The sequence below is a fragment of the Mercenaria mercenaria genome, chromosome 1, assembly GCF_021730395.1.
Source record: "Mercenaria mercenaria strain notata chromosome 1, MADL_Memer_1, whole genome shotgun sequence".
Lineage (NCBI taxonomy): Eukaryota > Metazoa > Mollusca > Bivalvia > Venerida > Veneridae > Mercenaria > Mercenaria mercenaria.
The window spans coordinates 70,298,032-70,319,987 of NC_069361.1; the positions used below are offsets into that span (position 1 = coordinate 70,298,032).

General features: G+C 34.7%; 1 protein-coding gene across 1 annotated transcript in view; it reads right to left on the minus strand.

The window, feature by feature from the left end:
* The window catches only part of LOC123534620 (serine/threonine-protein phosphatase 4 regulatory subunit 4-like), a 73,438-nt gene that overhangs the window by 23,294 nt on the left and 28,188 nt on the right, over positions 1-21,956 (minus strand). Inside the window, exons 3-13 of the mRNA XM_053553069.1 lie at positions 21,687-21,789; positions 18,524-18,671; positions 16,403-16,414; positions 12,970-13,043; positions 11,444-11,550; positions 10,484-10,591; positions 9,380-9,501; positions 6,430-6,552; positions 5,153-5,283; positions 2,186-2,263; positions 900-1,019 (exon numbers count right to left, since the gene is read on the minus strand). Of these exons, the coding sequence (XP_053409044.1) occupies positions 900-1,019; positions 2,186-2,263; positions 5,153-5,283; positions 6,430-6,552; positions 9,380-9,501; positions 10,484-10,591; positions 11,444-11,550; positions 12,970-13,043; positions 16,403-16,414; positions 18,524-18,671; positions 21,687-21,789 (1,126 nt within the window). The remainder of the gene's footprint in view (positions 1-899; positions 1,020-2,185; positions 2,264-5,152; positions 5,284-6,429; positions 6,553-9,379; positions 9,502-10,483; positions 10,592-11,443; positions 11,551-12,969; positions 13,044-16,402; positions 16,415-18,523; positions 18,672-21,686; positions 21,790-21,956) is intronic.

The following is a 21,956-nucleotide window of genomic DNA, read 5'->3' on the forward strand; positions in this document are numbered from 1 at the left end:
ACCAATAATATAGTCCTTTTGTCCAAATCCACAAATATTCATGCTCATGAAATTAAGTGATTTCACAGAATATCTGCACTAACTAATATTTAGTAAAGAAATCAATTTAAACTAGAGCTACTTTTGAGAAAAGCTCATGTCTCCCACAACTGCCTAATCATCTAGATTGGCATTTCTTCTCCATTATGTATCTGAGCCAATCAAGTACCAAGACCTGTATAACTGGCATTAGTATTTTCGGTAATTCAACGGTCATAATTCTGAAGTGCCTAGGGCGATTTGGCTAGTTATCAAACCTGGCCAAGGACTTATTGGCAAACACATTTTGTTTAAGTTTGGTGAAGATCGGATGAGAAATGTTCGACTTAAGAGTGCGGACAAGATTTGTGACAGACAAACACACATGCACACACATTATGGACACACATACAGACAGGAATAAATCAGTATGTCTCCAACCACAGTGGTGTGGGAGACATAATTAACACTTTTTACAATTCTCCATCCATTCTAAACAAATCTGGACTTGGATATTTGCCTATCAATCAATTAATAGAGGTAGGATCTCAAACAGGAAAGGTTTGAATGAAATCTATAGAAGTCTGCTTTGGTTAACATAAAGTACCTTTAATTCTAAATAGTGTGAATTTCAAACAATTCTTTAACCTTAAGCCTGCTGGCAGCGAGTTATTCCGCCTTTGCGACCAGTGCAGGCTAATCATGGTCTGCACTGTTTGCTATTCAGTCAGTAGATTTTCAGTGAACACACCTTTGGATAATAAATGGTATTGCCCAAATTGAACGATGGATCAACTCATTTTAGAAATTTATCAGGGTAAGGGTTAAAAAAAACCTTGACCATTCAGTTTCTTTTTCACACAAATTGTATCAGAACTTACCTCATGAAACCCTGATGACAGTGTTTTTCTAACTTCAACATTTGGGTCCTTGCATATACTAGAGAAACATACACCCAGTTCTGACTTGAATGACTTTGCACCAACAAACAACACCATTGCCTGAATTAGATAATCCAAAAGGCATAAAAATGAATGATGTCATTAATAATTGCATATGATCTGTTCATGTATTGATACTAAATGATCATTATTGTGTTGATACCTTTTTTGGTCTTTGCCATGAGTGTTATCTTGTAAAATCAGATATTTCTGCGTGGCTAAAAGTTGGATATCTTAAAAAAAAATGAATTTGTAGAATATTCATGATATTTAGCCAATATATAAGACACAAAGAGTTATTCATATCAGTATCAACACGATTTGCGTACAGTCAATGAATACAAAAATAAATCCCTCACAAAAAATTATGATTTTACAGTAGAGTGAAACGCATTGATTGAGCATTTATGGATTGGACACTCGGGCTAACTCAAGCAATACATGCAGTTCACAGCCTTTTTCCTGAAATCACTGGACCCCTTAAAACCTTGGGTAACTTGAACATTTCATTCATTCCTTTGCCACCTCAAGTGACTGGTGTTTTGTAAATAGCTAAAGATAATATAATTTTCTGATTTGCCAATATAAAGACCAGAATCATATTTATGAAGACTTTACATAAGTTTTTTTAACAGTTAATTTTCATTGCATGTGGCTGCTTCATGGGAGCTCCTTCACATACCTACTGTGGATTCTGGATGTCCCCAAAATATATTTTCTAAATTTATGGTAGTATTTTAATCAAATTTCATAATTTTGTTTTCTACATATTTTTTTTTTCTCAAAAGGGGGACTTGTGTCTACCAATACTAAAATAAGAGAAATTTGTACACATATATTTCTAATGTCTGTTGTGCTACAAACCATTTTTCACACCTAATTTCAGCCACAGTATAGTTCTTAAGTCTGATCACTTTGCAATTATTCAGGATTTCTAACTAAATTTAGCTGCTATTTCTTCCCAGAACAAATATCAAACAGACAGGAAATCCTATTTCCTTTGCTATTTATATGACTTATTTGGTTAATTTCCTTTTTTCTATACAGAACAATTTAGCCATAAATCAAACACATCCTTATTAGATAAAACAAACAAGTCTGCCTCAGAAACAGATGGAAACAAGTGCTTCAGCTGTCTTGTGGAGCAAAATGTCATTAAGAACATTTTTACAGGGTAGAATTACAGACGTTACAAGACAACAAGTAATACATTAATAAATACTTACAGGAAAATTAAATGCACAGTTTCTTCTAGTTTCTATAAGGCGATCCTGTAATTCAATGATATCTGGTAACAATGGAACCTGAAAAAAATACAAACTACAGTTAGATCTGCCAAATAGGTAACAAGTTTTTTTTGTGAATTTCTGCTTTATTTTGAAAGTAATACAGATATACCGGTCACCGTGGCCCAATAGTTAAGGCGTTTGCCTCGGGATCGGGAGGTCCAAGGTTCGAGCCCCATAGGGAGCGTTCGTCTGGGAGATGTTTGTCATGGGACTCATTCCGAAAAGGCCGGTTCATGAGCTAATTAAATGAATGGTTACCGACTTCTATCTGCCTATCTGCTCTATGGCATAATGGTAGGATTTGGGAGGTAACTGGTACGCACAATAAAGGTGCCTCATAAGCCAAATTGGCTGGCCCTTTCAATAGGGGTGACACTTTAATAAACAAGACCTTTACCTTTTACCTTTACATATGTAGAATGTACATTATAAAGGTTTCAAAGGGTGGTACATGTAGTAGGATGTTTTTGAAATTTTACAGATATTTTCATAAAATGTAAATTTTATGTCTGAAAACGTATTTTCCCTGCGTAAAGTTCTGGTCCATAAACATTTTTGGATTTACTTTTTTCTCCAAAATCTTTACAAAATGGATACGCGGAAATGTTGCTAAGAATTTATGCTACCTAAGGTGTCCTTAAAGTTCCATAACAATTTACAAATAAAGTCAACAGTTGAAATTTTACAACTATTTGGTATCCAAAATGACTGAAATTTACGAATAACTATTTGTTTTGACCATATATTCAAAAGTAATCAAGCGGAAAAATGTTACAATAAAGATCGACCAAACAGTAATAGAATCCCCAATGATCACAATCTGAACTAAGCAATTTTAAGGTTAACCTCCTTCATTCTGGCATCTTACCAAATGCATTTTTACCTACTCAGTGTCAACCTTTTTAACACCCAAGCAATTATTTCTCTGATTTTCTCAATTACAGAAATGCATTCATTGATACCTGTTTTTTGCTTCCACAGTAATTAATGTCTCCAACAGAATGCATTTCTGATGTAAGAAAACATAAAAGTGCTTCAGTTAATGGCTTTAAAATGAAATGATGAAGTAGAAAGTCTCAATGGCTGTATTTTTTTCAGTAATTCATTATCTGCAATTGATGTTGAAAAACACAACATGAAATCCGGATATACAAATAAACAAGTGGGTGAGAGTTTAACTGTGGAATACCATGTTCTAATGAATGAGGAAATATGCATGGTACCATAAGTTAAGGAAGTTCTGAGATGGCTGCCAGCACTTATCAATGCAATACTCATTTGTGTTATGAAATGTGTTTTATGTGCTGGGTGACAGGGTCCCATGATACAAAATATGGCACTATGCAAGGGACTGTGCCATAATATACACTTACTGAATGACTTGCCAGTCAATAGTCAAAACTATTTACCTGAGGTCCAAAGGATCGAGGGCTAATGGTTTTGATAATTGACAGGAAAGCCATTCAGTGCTCCAGCTAGCTATTTACAGCAGGGCGCATCGCCCGTTCCGAAATTCGTTCCGCCCTGTTGCCCCGCCAGGCACCCTGCCCGTTTTACAACCATTCATTTCTTTTTTTTAGCCAAACTTCCCTTTTTTGCCTCTGTGATTATAATACACTGCTTTATTGCCCCCTTTTTATCGAGTGATACACGCCTGGGGGCATTGACAAAATTAGCAAACAGTTAAACAATATTACCTGCTGTAATCGTGCCCGAGGCAGACCATGATATTTTAGACTGCTCCACTAGCATTAAAATCATTGAACCTTAGAGTTAAAACAGTTTGCAAACCAGTCTGAAATCATTATCATTTCGCGCCACCTGTCAAAGTGTACTTTCGTTTTCGGTAATATAGTCGTAAATACCCCTTTATACACAACTGAAACTTAAGTCCAGACAACAGACATTTATATGTAATTAATAAAAATCGATCACAATCAAATTTAAATGGGAAAATATTTTGATCTTATCGTTTTACAAGTTTTTTGAAATCGAAAGTAAGTTGTCGTCTGCTTTGTGAAAGTGCCGTTTTTTTCATGAAGATTTCTTTGAAATTAGTTTACTAAGATGTAATGACAGGGTACACTTTAATGTCAGATACTGTGAAATGCTGTTAAACTGTCTTTGCATCATAATTTTTTTTCAAAAATATTGTTTAAATTGGACATTCGACTACTTTTAGAAAAAAGTGTAACCATATCCGGATATAAAATTTTGGATACCAGGAATATGTCTATTACAAGTGCTAAACTTGCTTTTAGACTGTTGTAAGTTAAAAACTTTGCCTGATTTCATTTATTTAAGTGGAAGTTTAAACTTTATTTTCTGTATATAATATGTTGCAGGTATAAATTTATAAATATCAAGTAGCCTACATGGAGAAGATGTGTACTGTAACTGTAGCAAGTAAAATAGCCCTAAACACATAGATATTGTTATTCAGTATGCAATTACAAAGAAATGTTACAAGTTGAAAATCAATGCCAAGTAAAATACAAACAGCAGAATTTTTAGTTAATAAATAGGTGCATTAGAGATGACAGACATAGCCTATTAAAAGACCATACTTAAAGTGTGCCAAAAAACATGCCTAAATTATGCCAAATTCCATGCCTAAAGTATGTTAAAATGCACTGTATGCATGGACCAGTTATATTTTTTTCCCGGGGGAGCACGGTCCCGGACCGACCACCACCCCAGAAGTGCCCTTTTCAGTGCCAGCACCCTGCCCTTTTTTAATCCCAGCTGGAGCACTGCCATTTAATCAGTGCTTTATTACATGACATCACAAACAAACTTTAAAGACCTTTTCCCCTGTTTTTGACTTTAGTTCATCAAACCTATGTTGAACTATAGATCAGCAATTTATATACCGAGTCAAGTAATAAAAATGTATCCTTTTACCTGCTGGTCTTTGGAAGGTGACTCTTTCTCAGCATCTTTGTTTTTATTGGATTTATTTTCATTGAGTCCAACCTTACATAACTGCTTGAAGAAATCAACAAACCATGACTTCTGTTCATCAGTTAGATATGCTGAAATAACATATAAATTTTAGTTAATACATGCAATAAATGGTAGTAGGTGTTCTATTACAGGACTATCACATGCTGTTATTATAAGGTGATAGTAAATACAGTTATCCTAAAAAGAATAGTTATTTATTTTGTTCGGTTTTAAAGTCACACCAACACAATTATAGGTCATATGGCAACTTTCCAGCTTTGATGGTTGAGAAAGACCTCAGGTGTCCCATCGTGCATTATTTCATCACGACTGGGCACCTGGGTAGAACCATCGACCTTCTGTAAGCCAGCTGGATGGCTTCCTCACATGAAGAATTCAACGCCCCAATAGAGGCTCAAACCCACATCGATAAGGGGCAAATGATTTGAAGTCAGCAACCTTAACCACTCGGCCACGGAGGCCCCTGAAAAGAACAGTGTTAAGTCAGGTTGATGTGCCACTTCAGGTGACTGCTATTATAATGCTGCATATCAACAAGAACTGGTGGTGTACAGCACAGCTTGACTATCCAAAAGCTTTATCACAAAATAATTTCTATGAATGAATACAAACACATAAACTAGTACCTAAGTGTCAAAGATTTTGCTTAAACAAAAGAAAGAACTGCAGAGAAAGGGGCATAACACTGTTAAAGAGCAAAGTAGTTTTAAGAAACATGGGACTGCATGTCAGATCATCATGGTGAACAGGTGTGTGTTTCAATTAATTCCCACCAGTGTTTACCGAGACACCAAAATACATGCAAAATCTTAATCAATTTTGAGCTCAGACTCGGACATGAACTTCGACAAACACTCAAGTACATTACCTCTACCTAGTCTTTGAATAGTCAAGCTGAAGAATGTTACCCACAGTAGAAACGGAGTTTTATTTATGATAATTCAAGGGTGATAAAATATCAATTTTCTTAATATATGGCAATGCTGGCTTTTCTAGATGAAAGCCAATGGCAAGCAAACACATAAAACTGTTCCTCCTTTCCAGACATAGAAGAATTAAAAGAGGTTATGGAAAACAGTTTCAAATTATTGTATTATTATGAAAAGTACTATATTTCTAGTGATTACACAAGTAAGGAAATGGTTTGGTTTTAAGACAATGAACAGCAAACTGACAGTAAAATTCCACTGTTGTAATCACATATGTTTACAAACCTGAGAATCCATGACAAAGTTTTCCTATCTCCCTGGCTACTATAGGTAGTGTAACATCTTCTGTCTTCACTGATTGTTGACAGAACTTACACACCAGAGGTATCAATGTTGCTCTACACGTATCTAAAAATAGAACAAAAATGCATAAAATGTAAACCACAACACTTCATTAACAAATTTATTTCATGGTGATGCCCAGATCTTCCATTTAACATGATTAAATTTTATATGAAACCAACCTAATCCAAGAACACGGCCCATATTTTTCATAAAAAAACTTTAAAATGCAACGTATTTCATTTGTCATAATTTTGCTTGAAATGAACACATTCTGTGAAAGCTTTGAATGTTTTTTGGCAGTTTGACAATCATATATTTTTTTTTGCTTAGAATAATTCAAAATTTTGCACTTCAAATATTTGTGAATACGGACCTTGAGGTCAATTCAGATTGCAAGACTTTCTTTCTAAATTAGGTTTTCTACCTAAACACTGCATGAAGACAACATAATGACTTATAAATACATTAAACTCATTAGTCTGTCTCCTGTAGGTTTAATATGTCTGGGGAATATATTTCTGGAAATTTAATTACTTAATGTCTGAACTTAAGACTAAGTCATACGTAGGAACAGCTTGACTTTTTGTTTTAATTTCATCTTTTCTTATGCAGTAATGTGCCTTACACAGCCACACTGTGTTGCTCCCTTAGCCGACTGCTTAACACATCTGACTTACTTATGAAATTTTACTGAGATGTTTGTAGCTGCCAAATGCATTCTAATACAAAATTTCATCACAATCTTCGCAAATATTACATAGACAGAACAAAAAGAAAATTCAGCATTTTAAAGTTCAAATTTTTAACTTAAAACTTTGATGAATATCTATCTTTTAATACTGCTTAAGCCCCTTTCAGGTAAACTAGAAGGTTTATGGGCCCTAACTTAGTGGACTTCTGAAAAATTAGTGTGGACTGCAAAAAAAAAAACCCACCAATATCCATGACAATGCGAGACATCTAAGTTGTGCTAATCAGCAGACTTCCTGATGAGAAAAACTTTTTTAATTGGAGGTTTATTTCTGGCTGCACAGATCAAGTTCTTTTTTCTAAATACGTACTGTAAATATCTACAACTGAGTTTTCTAGACATTTTCTTTATATATACACCCATGATTTTTAACAAATGACAATGTATCAGTGAAAGGTACGTAAATTACCCTAATCAGCAGACGTCCTGATTAGAGCACTTTAAAACAGGAATTTTATAAGGTATGTCTGTTACACTTAATGTCTAGGATTTTGTCAATCAACTTCATTATTTTAACATAAGATCAAGACTTCTAATCAGTGCAGACAGGAAAAAATGGGTATCGATGACAACCCTAGACATCTAAAATAACTCTAATTAGTAGTCATCCTGTTTTGTAAGAAAGGTCTGCCCTAGACTGTATGTAGGATTATGTATCACAGACATCCAGTGTTTTCAGGAAATTTCGTCATTACAAGATCAGATGTTCTGATTAAATGAGTGTGGACAGGAAATAACTGGTTTCAATGATGGTCATAGACACCTAAATTACACTAACAGCAGACGTCTCAATGGGCACACTTTTAGATTTAGAGAGATATCTCTGACAGTATCAATCCTTTATGAATTAAGAGAGATGGACCATAATTTGCAGCCGCTTATAGAAACAGACAATCATAGCTAGTTCCAGTGGAGGAAAAGGTCTTCTGTCCACAAAAATACTTTTTCAATTATCTTTTAAAATAAATCTTATCTAAAATAGGTTTGTGAAGGATGTGAGAACAGAAAAATTGGGAAGACTTCTGAAGGCCAGCAAAGAGTAACAAGACTTGATCTGAAGCCCCAGCTTTATTTCTGCTTATTCAAAATTTTGTAGATTTTACATCACAGGTTTTGTGTTTTTGGATAACATTCATTTCCAAATGTTGCATTTTCTCATCAAACAAGAGCTGTCTCCATAGGATGACACATGCCCCCGATGGCACTTTGAATGAATAGTTATGGCCGATGTTAGAGTTTAAGACCTTTGACCTACGGAGCTGGGTCTTGCGCGCGACACGTCGTCTTACTGTGCCACACATTAATGCATAGTTATTTTAAAATCCATGCATGAATGACAAAGATATGAACCGGACACGCCCATCAATGCACTTTCATGAAAAATGACCTTTAACATCTAAGTGTGACCTTGACCTTTGAGCTACGGACCTGGGTCTTGCGTGCGACATGTCATCTTACTGTGGTACACGGTCATGCCAAGTTATTCGAAAATCCATCCATCGATGACAAAGATATGGACCGGACACGCCCATCAATGCACTATCCTTTAACGTCTAAGTGTGACCTTGACCTTTGAGCTACGGACCTGGGTCTTGCGCGCCACACGTCATCTTACTGTGGTACACATTCATGACAAGTTATTTGAAAATCCATCCATGGATGACAAAGATATGGACCGGACACGCCCATCAATGCACTATCCTTTAACGTCTAAGTGTGACCTTGACCTTTTAGCTACGGATCTGGGTCTTGCGCACGACACGTCGTATTACTTAGGTACACATTCATGCCAAGTTATTTTAAAATCCATTCATGGATGACAAAGATATGGACCGACACTCCCATCAATGCACTATCCTTTAACGTCTAAGTGTGACCTTGACCTTTGAGCTACGGACCTGGGTCTTGTGCGCGACACGTCATCTTACTGTGGTACACATTCATGCCAAGTTATTTGAAAATCCATCCATCGATGACAAAGATATGGACCGGACACGAAAATTGCGGACAGACAGACCGACAGACTGACAGACAGTTCAAAAACTATATGCCTCCCTTCGGGGGCATAAAAAATATATAATATGAAAAATGAAATACTGTTAAATGGTGAAAGAACATGCATATTATAAATGTATTTACCTTCATCTACAAGAGTGAGTATATTGACAACAGTTTGAAGTCCTGCTATTCTAACATAACTCTCCTCATCATTGGTTAACTCTACCAACTCAGGTAGTATTGCACTTTTGGTGGCTTCCAAGCTATAAATGATATAATGTAATAAAATTTATTTTTACCGGCGAATCTTGATTTTTTTTTTTTTTGTAAAAGAATATGTAAATAAAAAGATAAGTAAGTTTCAAAACTAGTAAAAATTTCTCTCCTATCAGCCAAAAGTTAACTAATTAATATTCAGGTAATAATTCCAGACTAAGAGCTACAACAGCTGTTTTTGTTTTTTTTGTCTGTTGGGTTTAACGTGGCACTGACACAACTATAGACAGTATAGGTCATATGGCCACTGTCCAGCTTCGATGGTGGAGAAAGACCCTAGATGCACATCCATGCATTATTTCATCAGGTTCATCTACTGACCACAGACAATCATTCTACGAAATTCAAAGGCAGTTGGCAAAAGGGTTCTTAAGTTATTGAGCAGGAACCAATTATCAACTGAAGGTCACTGTGACCTTGACCTTTGATTATCTCCATCCAGTAGTCACAGGCAATCATCGTATGAAATCTGAACAAAGAAGGCCTTCAGTTATTGGGCAGAAACAACTTTTCAATCTCAAGATCGATATGACCTTGACCTTTGACCAACTGACCCCGCAAATAATAAAGGTTATCTACTGAGCACAAGCAATCAACGTATGAAGTTTGACAGTTGTAGGATAAAGCTACTTGTTCTCGAAAAAACAGGGGGCATCTAAGACCAGACACAATCATCCTATGAAGTTTGACGAATGTAGGCCAAAGCGCTCTTCAGTTATCGATCGAAAACCGATTTTCAGCTCAATGTCACCACATATTATGCAACCAACATCAAAATCAATAGGGGTCATCTTAAGGTCAAGACCAACTCGCCTACCAAGTTTAAGATTCCTGCACCAAAGTGTTCTTCAATTATCGATTGTAAACTAAGGGGACAGATAGACAGACAGATACACATACAGCCCCATACTTCATACTCCACATCCTGACACAGTGACTGAACTATAGACACCAAAACACAATACCTACCCTAATCCCCTTGACACAGGGTCGAGCTGCAAACACATACAGCCCCGTACTTCATACTCCACGTCTTGACACAGTGACTGAACTATAGGAAGAATCTCCTTTTTGATCCTAAAAATGGAAGAACATAGCATCTGTATTTTTGAAAGTTATACAACGGAAACTTGAATAACTCTGAATATAAGGAGCTTAATGGCCAAAGGTTATAAAACTGAGTACAGAAACCAGTTACAGTCTCCTGTTACTCAGAAAATTGCAGAAAAATGTACAGCAATATATGTTATTACTAACAAAAGATACATTATACAGATTACATTTATCATGACTGCTTTGGAGACCTTTGGGCTAGAGTTATCTAATTTCCCTCCCAGGAGTCTTTCTTGGCAGTCAAAATTGTACTCAACATGGCTAATGAAGCCAATAAACAAACAGAAAGTCTCTTTTCAAGAGCCATACAACTGCAATCTACAAACACATGAATGCACATTACTCAATGCATTGTGGGACAAGCTATATAAAACAGAATGTGCAGCCATGTTCTGAAAAGTGGCGCCATTCTAAATTTCCAAAATTGCCATCTTTCTCATTTTGTAGCCATTTTTTGTTATATTTCATTGTGTACATATTTGTCGGGTTTAAATTACACCAACACACTTATATGTCATCATGATGGCTTTTGATGGTGGAGGAAGACCCAAGTGCCCCTTCTTGAATTATTGTAAGCATGGGTGGGCATCTAGCTAAAATGACTGACCTTATGTAAGTCAGCTGGATGGCTTCTTCAAATGGAAGAATTCTACTGCCCGAGTAAGGTTTCAAACCAACAGCTTGGGACAAGTAATTTGAAGATTGTGTGCTTAACCACACAGCCAAGGAGGCCCCTTGAAGATATTATCTAAAGACAAAACATTTTCTCAAAACAGATCTCGACTCCAGTATTTTTTTTAAGTTTCTAACACTTACACGAAAGGCTCAAATCTTGTTGCAATTTTGCCCAGTATTTTACAGCATGACAGTCTAGTCTGTACTGGCTGCGATAACTGCCCTTTCTCTATTGCTATCGTTAAAATCTGAAAGTACAGAGAAAAAAAACATTTACATTAAATTGAAACTATTTTCAATAAATGTTAATACCATGTATCATGTTTATCAAACTTTCAACTTGAAATGCAATTATTTTTTTTCATTTTCTACAAACAAGCATTTTTTGGCAAGCAAACATGCGTTTTACAGAAGACAGGTAACAGTTACAATGCAAAATGCAGATCAAAGACCAGTCTTGAATGAAAGGTGTTTGAAAATAAAAGTTGGTCTCAAGTGTTTTTCTCATAAACAAGGGTACAAGGTTGTATACCACATTATTTCGTGCATTTGAACTCTTGAAAAACAGCATTTAAAAAAAACTGTAAATTCAGCACTTAAACTCACTAATTATATCATAGAAGTGAATTTCAAGCACAGTTTGAAAGCTTGTAATTCTATAATTATTCCAAACACTACTGTCACTCTCAAAGTTGGTAATATTTTCTGTCAATTTTTAGTTAATGCAGTTTTCATCTCTTAAAAGTCAATTCGTATCACCCAAAACTATATTGTCTGTAAGTATTAACACATAGTTAGGCTTAAGATTGTACTTTTGTTTGGAACTAGCTGCAGGAACCACCAGGGGCTTAATTTAGTGCCAGGCCATGGGGATTTTCCCCTGCTATAGTGGTCTTTAGCCCCAGCTACTTTTCCTGTAGCAAATAAAGTTCTAAATGGAACAAGTTTCGGTGGGGAAGTTGGTGGTAAAACATTTAGCGTTCTGAAACCTAAAAGGAAATGCTCTTCAATAGAAGATACGAGGATCCCAGACCATTTTCTACACCACAACCTTCACCTCCTACTTCAGTAACTCATCAAAAGCCCTGAACTACAAAACATTTCTTTGAATTTTACTGGCCAAAACTATCATTAGGAAATACTTTCACTTCCTCTGTGAACCTCTTCTGTTCAGAAAGGTCATTTGTATGATGTCCATAGATGAAATCTTCTTGAACATTTTTATTTCTCTTGTACTGCTAGGAAATGAAGTGGTACTTTTAACACTTAACAATCAGTTCAATATTATATAATTCTTTTATTTTTGTTGTTTGTTTTTACTGTGAAGTCATTTAAATTTGAGGGCAAAACATTTGGTGGTGTTCTTTAAAATGGCTATTACATGGGGAAATGAATTTGTGGATTCCAACTTGTGAACTCCAAAAACAAAATACATAAAATTAGTGAAATCAACAATGTTTAGGTCATAAATGGCAACTACTCAGTTTAATTAATTAGCTTTCTCGCATAAAAAAAGTTCTAAAACCTAAGCAGGGTTCGAATCCAGTGCTGGTGTGCAAGTAATCTGAAGTAAGCAAACTTAACTGCTTACTTCAGAGGTGCCATCACCAACACACACACCTTAATAGGAATTTCACCATGCAGCAATGATATTAAACATACTATACCTCTTTTTTGATGATTTCTTTTGGCAGTAGATCAATGACATCTAACAATGTATCTAACCAGGCGTTGGCAATGTCTGAAATCATAAAAAAGATATCTACATCAACAACAATATTTTAGTATAGACGAAAGATCTGTGCCCAACCCAATAATCATTCTTAGTGTAAATGTGAGTTCTAACATATACTGTGCATGTAACTGTAGAGTAAAACTTGACAGAATTAAGTTCACTAACTATGGTTGCATGTATCTAAAAAAAAAAAAAAAATAATAATAATAATAAGGGCAGGTTGTTAAGCTTTGGTGTTGAAGATGTATGGAGAGGAGAGATTTCATCCAGACAGCATATTGTACAAACTCATTTTCTTTTATGTAATATACATATATAACAGCCTTTTCTATTATAAATGTATCCCCTCTTTTATATGTAAATGCCTTTTTTTCTCTGCATATTGCCTACAGCTTAAAACAGAAACCAGAACTCTTACATTATTAGAATGCACTTCAACATCAACTTCAGTCAGACAAACAGTACATTTCCTCCAGTTTTTCTCCTGCTGTAGTTAAAGTTTTCCCATAAATAAACATTGAATGATTAGGATGTCAGACACAATGTTTGTCTTACAGTTAATTGATGCTGAATCAGGCACACTTATTGACAAGATAAATACAACAGCTGTTCTCTGGCAATTTCTGCTCATTTTGACACTACCATGTACTAAAAACTTCTGTGCTGTTTGAAATTAATTTTAAGAGAGATCAAGGCTGCCATTTTTTTGGAGATCACCAGTTTGAAGCAGTATGCAGATAAATATCTCCTCTCCATCTAACTTACAGTGCACTGACAGGGAAACAAGAATGGGACTAGGGTAGGGCTGGGTCCGAGTGTGCAAACTGAAGGTGTGGAAGTCTGATAGAAAAATGATTTTTATTTAATATATCTACATTTGAAGTTCTCATAATCCATTCCCACTTTTGAGAATTAAAAAAAAACAAAAAACAACTGGGATAAGCTCACCGGCATCAGGGCCCTACCTATTCTACAAACAGCGGAATTAAAAGTGAAAATAATCTTACACAGAATGATAGACGGAAAACCCGACATCCCATTTGTCACATATTGCTTTTGATTCTTTAACTGACATAAATCCACTTTGATCAAATTAATTTCAAAGCACACCAGACTCTCAAAATTAATGAGCTTACTTGTAATATAAGACCAGTTATTAGCACATGTACATGATTTTCTGCAAAATGAAACCTGTCATTCTGATCTGAAACCATCAGTTCGTTATGTCTGGCTCAAATCCTTTTGAGACATTTGAAGTTAAGCAGCAGTGAAATCCTGTTCTCTGAGAGCTTTCCTCTACATCAAAAGTTAAACTTGTACCAATTTTTTTTCCTGATTAACATGAAAGGTTATTTTTTGTGTAATTTGTATTTACAGCAAACAAGCAAATCATTTATAGGAAGTCAGTTTTCTTTTTTAACATGTGCTACATGAGTAAGATTAAAAGATATTGTTATGCCTTAATAAGGAAATATCTTTGCGAGGCATAAAAATAATGCATAAAAATTTAGGAAAAAAGCAAAATTAGAAACTATAATTTTACATTTTATGTTATTAAGCCGTCCAAAAGCTTCAACATGCAAAGGGTATACATTGTTTATATCTTTACTACAATGTTCTAAATGCAGAATTTAAAAACTAATGCAAGAACATCTGGTTCAGCGTTTTCCAGGCTATAATCAGACAGAATTACTATTATGTAATATAATTTATAGTATACACAATATCTATGCAACATCCCATGTAAATATGAAAAAACAAAAACAAAAAAACGAGTAAAAAAACCCCACCAGCATTTGCAATTTACTTTTTTTTCCGCAAAAGTTCATAAAAGAGCTTTCTAGAAGAAACAAATCTAATCACACTTGTAGCTATCTATTCAATCAAGAAGAAGATTCCTAGAACTACAAGATAATTTTGTATTGCTTTCACAAGCTATGAAAGAGAAAATATAAACTATCATTCAAATAAAAGCACATAACGTTTGACAGCCTGCCAATCTTAGAAGTTCTACAAGGAGATAAGCTGAAAGTTGACACTGTATTTTTACCCTGAAAATAATGAAAACCAATCTCTATCCTGGCACCATGGATGAAAAATGAGGAAGACTGGATATATAATACCGACAATTATTAAGAATAAATCATAAAGAATTGGAAAATGGGGAAAATTGTGTACCTTATTAGAAAAATATTCTCTGAACTCGAGACCGTTATTGGGAAAGATACGTGTAATTTGTAAGTTTCTTTTGGTGTTGTTATAAAATTTAATATACTCAAGACATTTTTCCCACAAGATAAATCCGAGACAGACTGAAATAGCCGATTCCAGTGTTTATTTGTGGACTTACTGCGCATAAAAATTGCTCTTTTGGGTATTCGTTCCTTTTTTTATAGTTACTTCAGTAAGTAAACAAAATGATTAATGTGTCTGACAGCATCTCATTTATAAGCTTTAAATGAAGTTTGTTAAAAAAAAAAAAAAAAAAACCGAGAAGAAAAGGAGCAAGAAACCCTTGAAATTGTGGAAATTTTTGTAAACCAGTAACTTTTTTTACATGGAGTGGAACATATGGTACCACTCTAGAATCGACATCTGTTTTAGTACCGGGGAAACCATTCATCTAAACACACAGACAAACATGTACAATATGGAAGAATAACAGTGTTTGCTTTGATGGAATTTTTTCAGTATTTTTTTTATACTAGGTGAAATGACTTGCTAAAATGAACCTCCTACATATTGTCAAAAAGCAGAAAAGTTATGGCAGTGCTGTTTTAAAATAACTTTTGTCAATATGGGACTGTTTTCCTGACCAAAGTTCTGCCAATAAATTTTATTTATTAACTATATAAACACGACTCAAGTGACATGGTAATTTGTACAACCTTGACCTTGAAAGCTCTTGTCCTGGATCTGACATTTGCCCAAGGTTTTAACTGTGATATACCCCAGTCACACATATGGCACAGATAGCTACGCCTAGCCACGGATAGAAACGTCGTAATCTGTATCGATTCGTACCAATTCGTACGGCTCGGGTACAGATCGATATGGATTACTACGTTTCAATCAGTGGCTAGACGTAGCTATCCGCGCCATATGTGTGACTGGGGTATTAAACACTTTGGTGAGGACACAGAGATATAAAACATGACAAACAATTCAAAAATTACAATGTCAACTAAATTTACCTTTCACAACACCTATATATAACTGCCACATTATAAAACGTGTAGGAACTGCCATATTGCAATAAAGGTAGCAAAAAAGAAGCAAGATTTTGGAAAAAGTCACTATTTTATAGGATAGATTTGCACAACCCTAATCTAACATTTATATGAGCATAAAAGCACGTTGATTACCCCAGTCTCGCACTGTAAGAAAATAAAAGAGAGAAATCAGCGTAATAATGTCGACTTATTTTACCTGTTGCAAGGTGCAGTTTTAACTAATTAACAGCATGTGATTGTCTATTAGCACATCATTTTAATGAATAAATACATCGCAATGTTGTTAATTTTTCTACTTTCCCATGCTAAAACCTCCCCTACCTATAACATTCAGAAAAAGTATGACTTGGTAATCTGGCATTTAAATCAAAAACACAAATCCAAAGTCTAAGTAAAGTTTCAAAATTCTCCAGCTATGAAATTGAATTTTTCTTTTAAAAGAAAAAGTCTACAAAAACTCTTGTTCAAGCTACTGTTCATGATCATCTTGTTTTTGAAAAAAAAATTTATGAAATGGACATTGTTTTGTACAAAAAAAAAGGTCTTGGAAATCCAAATTTTCAGAATTTTAATCAAAATGAATTTCAAGCTTTCACTATGATCGGGTCCCAATAAATTTTCAATATGAACATAAAACTTTGAATGTGACCTTTGTGCAATAATTTTTGCCAGTGGATAAGTGACCATACTACATACTATAAGGACAAATCCAATAGGCTGCTTGCAAATACTACCATCCTAACATCATTATTCTATAATGTTATACACATACATAACAATCATATATATAAACATAAATAAAATACAGATGTTTTCACTTTCTTCTAATAATTCTACAATATATTTAAATTTATTAAATCATTAATTAATTAAAAGAACACTTAACAACAGTTTTTACTGCATTTTAATGCCCAACAGCCTATACAACATTTCACCATTTTGGGCCTGTTTTCAGATTAATATTATCAAACTTGCAAGTACAGCCTAACACTGAATACAGTTGAACCTCTCTTAGCAGCCACCTGTAGTAAGCAGCCACCTGTAGTAAGCAGCCACTTGCCTTTAGCAGCTATATTGTGTCGCTCCCTATGACGGCTGCTTTAACCCTTACCCTGCTACATTTCTATAATGGACTGGTCCATCTTCCAATTTGGACAGTACCATTAACTGTAAAAAGGGGGTGCTTACCAAAATGATATAGGATGAATGGCAAACAGCACAGATCATGATCAGACTGCACTGATGTGCAGACTGATCATGATCTACATTGGTTGCAAGGCAAAAACAATCATGTCCAGCATGGTAAGGGTTAAACAGATTTGACTGTAAAAACTACTTATATTAAAGGGGTACACATAGTAGATGTTATGTGATTCTGTGAATTCCAGGCAGTACCAATTTATCTTAATCTGTAAACTGTAAATAGCCTTATAACACCTAAGTCTCGCAATATAGTGTGATGTAAAATAGAATTAAATGGTACTTTGAGTCATATTTTGAAATTTTTATGTTCAAATCAAAGCATACTGCTTTAATATCTGAATGTTTTTATAACTATGTCATTCGTTGTATTTTTGGGGAAATAGGCTGTCACATGCCCACAATAGTAGCGGGTATTCAATATTAACTATTGTAAAAGTATTCTTTCTTTCTTTTGTTGAAATGTCCACTGATTTGAAGAAATAGCGTAATTAAAGAAAACTCTGATTTCTCTTTATGAAGTACACAGTTTAAGGCTGAAATTGTCACTGTCATTTTTCAAAATTTTAGGTTAAAGTGTGCCAAGATAGCATCTGCATGCAGACAAGAAGACACTTCTCAAAATATATCATGTGATTGGACATTTAAATCATTCTTAAATTCAATTCCCATTTTATCAGTAAATCCACCCTTTGGTAATTTTGACTTTTTATTACTCTTCTCTTTAAACATTATACTATTTATGAAAAGAGATTGACAAAAACTACTGAAATGAACTTTCGAACAGAAATTTCTTTTTACTCCCTCCTTCAAAACTTTTAAGCACAGGCATTGTTACTGATCTTAGTGTATGTGAGATGATTTAAGTGTATCTAAATGTGGGCAGTAAGTTGAGACTCATGTGCAAGTAAAGGTGTCACCTATATAAGAGTATTAGTACATTTACTTATATGTGCATTTTAGACTTAGGGAATCAGAACACTAAATCCATTTCTGCATAATATGGTGTTCTATGACTATCAGTTTTGATGGTAACATTTAGTGGTCATATACCTGGATCTTTGTTGTCAACACTGGATAGAATGGTTTGTAGGAATGTTGAGGCATAGTTTTGTACAGGAACCAAGTCTTTACGTAAGATCTGGACAAACGCCGATGATGCTGCCAACTGCATGTCCGCCTGTGCAACATGAAGAACTTCCTGTTGAAAAGAAAATATAAGAATACGAAAATGGACATAAAAATTTCTATATGGCACTTGACAATTTTTGTAAATGTATATTCATTTATGTCTTTTGCAAATATTGCTGAGCTTATCATAAAATTTTGCCCGTTGCAAAGTGGACTCAAGTCTCCTTTCTTTCTTATTACAGACAAAAAACAAGAGCTGTCACTAATGGTGACAAATGTCCCCGCGTCACCTTGACCTTTGACCTGGTGACCCCAAAGTCAGTAGGGGTCGTGTACTCAATAAGTACTATCAGCATGTGAAGTCTGAAGGTCCTGGGTGCAGTGGTTCGTGAGTAAAGTGCCTTCATGCAAAAAGTTAACGTTGTGACGAACGAACGAACGAACGGACGGACAGTTGAAAACTAATATGCCTCCTTTCGGGGGCATAATAAAACAAGGACGTAAACATTTTGAAGAAGTGACCTTGATTCTGTATTTTGTTGTATAAGTTTCAGTCTAAAATTAGACCAGTTTCAAAGAAAAATGCATACGCTTTGAAATTATCAGAATGAAATTATATTTATTGAGGCAAGTCATGTCTAAAATGAATAAATCAATTTGAAATGTTTGTTCATTTTCATAAAGAACATAATCTTAAAAATAGGACAAAAATAAATGGAATAAATTTTAATATATGCAGACCCCTGTCATAAATATAAATGGAGCATCGCAGCGCCCTCTATTTTGCAAGTTATTCAGTTAAATTGGCAGGTAATTATCATTCTAAAAGCAGTGTTACCCTAATATTAAACCGTCCTGAGATATACAAATACAAGCCGAAAGTCAACACGTTTGAATAGGAAGCCTATTATTAGCTGGTTTACCGAAATAATTTGTAAATTTTCAATCAAGACGATTCTATAGATCAACACAAGTTCTGTTTATGTAAATTAGACACTTATGATAAATGCGATTTTCATTTATCAAATATTGTCCAACATTTAAAGCGATAAAACTATTCTTGAGTTTTCAAACATTATCTTCCTAACTTTATTTTATAAAAAAATCAAACAAATATCTGATTAAGTGAAGAAGATTCGGTGAATAAATGAGCCAGTATGACATTCAATTTTCTGTTATTTTCCGAGACATTAACAGATTAGGTGATGACAAAGAGGTTGCAATTTCATACTTGTATGGGTTGGTATACATGTAGGATTTCATAGCACTTGTCTCTGGCCTCAAAATTCAGTATAATTTTTTTGAAACAGTTCAATAATTACTTGTAAAACCCATACCTTACTTTTACACTTGTAGATATACCTCTAGCAAAAGTTTAAGCATAGGCTTTTCAATACTGAAATTCAAAGTTCTCCTATAATTGAATTCAGTTGGCAGTCACATCAGCCAATACTTGAAATAAGGACTTCATGCAATTGTCTTAAAACTAATTAAACACAGTATTGATCATTTAAGGCAAATACTGGTATAACCTTTTGACTTATGAATAAAAGATTCCTTCTCTATTTGGTACGACTCCGTTACTTATGGATCACCTATAAGTCTGTCCAGTAAACATTCTACAAATATCAACCAATGACCAGATCTAGAAAAGATCTGTGTTTGTTCTTTTTCTCTAGGTCATTTTTATGTGCTGAACACTGGCAGGTTTAGCATCTTCATTTACCAGAAATTAAACGAAACTACAGGGCCTTCTCCAAATGTAAGAACTGTTGCACAAGGCGCGGTCAGGACCACCAGGGTTTGCTTTTTCCCAGTCTTTGAGATGTGCGAAAAGCAATAAAGGAACCAGTTATTTGTATTGATAAATTTCACTGGTTGTTTCATTACACACAAGGATGGCAAAATTTCAATTGACAGCCGGACAAACAAATAAGGCCAATGACTTAATAACAAAGAACAGCTTTGTGAAGTGCTACTCATGGGAAACCCAAGTTAAAATTCAAATTAAAAAATCCTTTTCTGTCACAAAAGATACACATACTCTATTACATTTCAAACCCGGTAGAAAAAAATGTCAACACATTGTACAAACTCTTAGAAGGATATTGATTAATTTGACCGTAATGAAAAAAAGAATTTAATTTCAATACAATTTAAATTGCATTTCCTAAATTCAACACTGTAATTTGACATTAACTTGCTCCACCCTCTAACCTGTAACATATATTTACCTTTTGTGATCGAAAGCAAAAACCTGGTTTAGATAAATTTGCTAACTGAATACTTGGTATTAAAGTAATTAAAATTTTGTATACCACTATTATATAGATATATTTGCACAGTGGCATGTTCAATAACATAATATTTAACTAAAAGCATGCAAAGATTGATTTTTAGAAGTAATTTCAACAGAATCGCTAGTCAATGTTTGCTCTACTTTGTACCATTTTAACTCTCCTTTTGTACTTTCAGTTGTCTCTGTTTTATAACTGAAAGAAAAGTCGGGGATCAATTGTTTCATGCAAGATAAATATTTTCAGTGGAACAAAAACACTGTGCAGTAAGTGCAAGATTGTAGTGGTGGTGTGTGACAAATGTTTTTGCAATCATTTCATGATAAAAATGAAAATAAAATGTAAAATTTAAGCCTATCATGTGATTGCAAATAATACGAAAATGCAGGTCACCAGTAACAATTTAGACCTTTCGTTAGACATAAAAAATGCTGCTAATGGTAACCCGACATACCTAGCTAAAACCCAATTCTCTTATTCTGCTACACAATCAGTTTTTAGGCCTTATGCAACTCTGACCCTTTTATAGGGTGATACATAACTATGTAGCATCTTCATACTTTCAAGAATTGAAGATAGTGCTGAATAAAATGAAACTAATAATTCCAAGCTTTCTGCTTTTATCTATTTATAAAGATATATTCCTCCTTTACGGCTAGTGGCAAAAGTGCTTTTTCTGATTGAGCTATGTTATCTGCTAATGTTAATATGGGTTCAGTTCTTGGATCCCCAAAAACTATCTTGCTATAATGTCCTCCCTTTGGTGAAATGTTATCCCAGACACTTACCCGCACTTTGGGGACAACCCTTCGCATACAGTCTGCATGGCTGTCTTTGAGAAGATCCGGCAGGTTGTTGATAACACTGATTCGCTGTACTTCTTGGCCAGAACTGGAATCATAAATAGAAAACCACTGTTTAAATAGTTAAGTTTGTATTTTGATAACAAAACACATGGGAGGGGCAGACTAGTGGTTAGGGTGTCTGCTGCTCATCCAGGCGGTCGTGGGTTCAAGCCCCAATAGGGTCATGACCACACCCTAGCTTCTCATATGGCA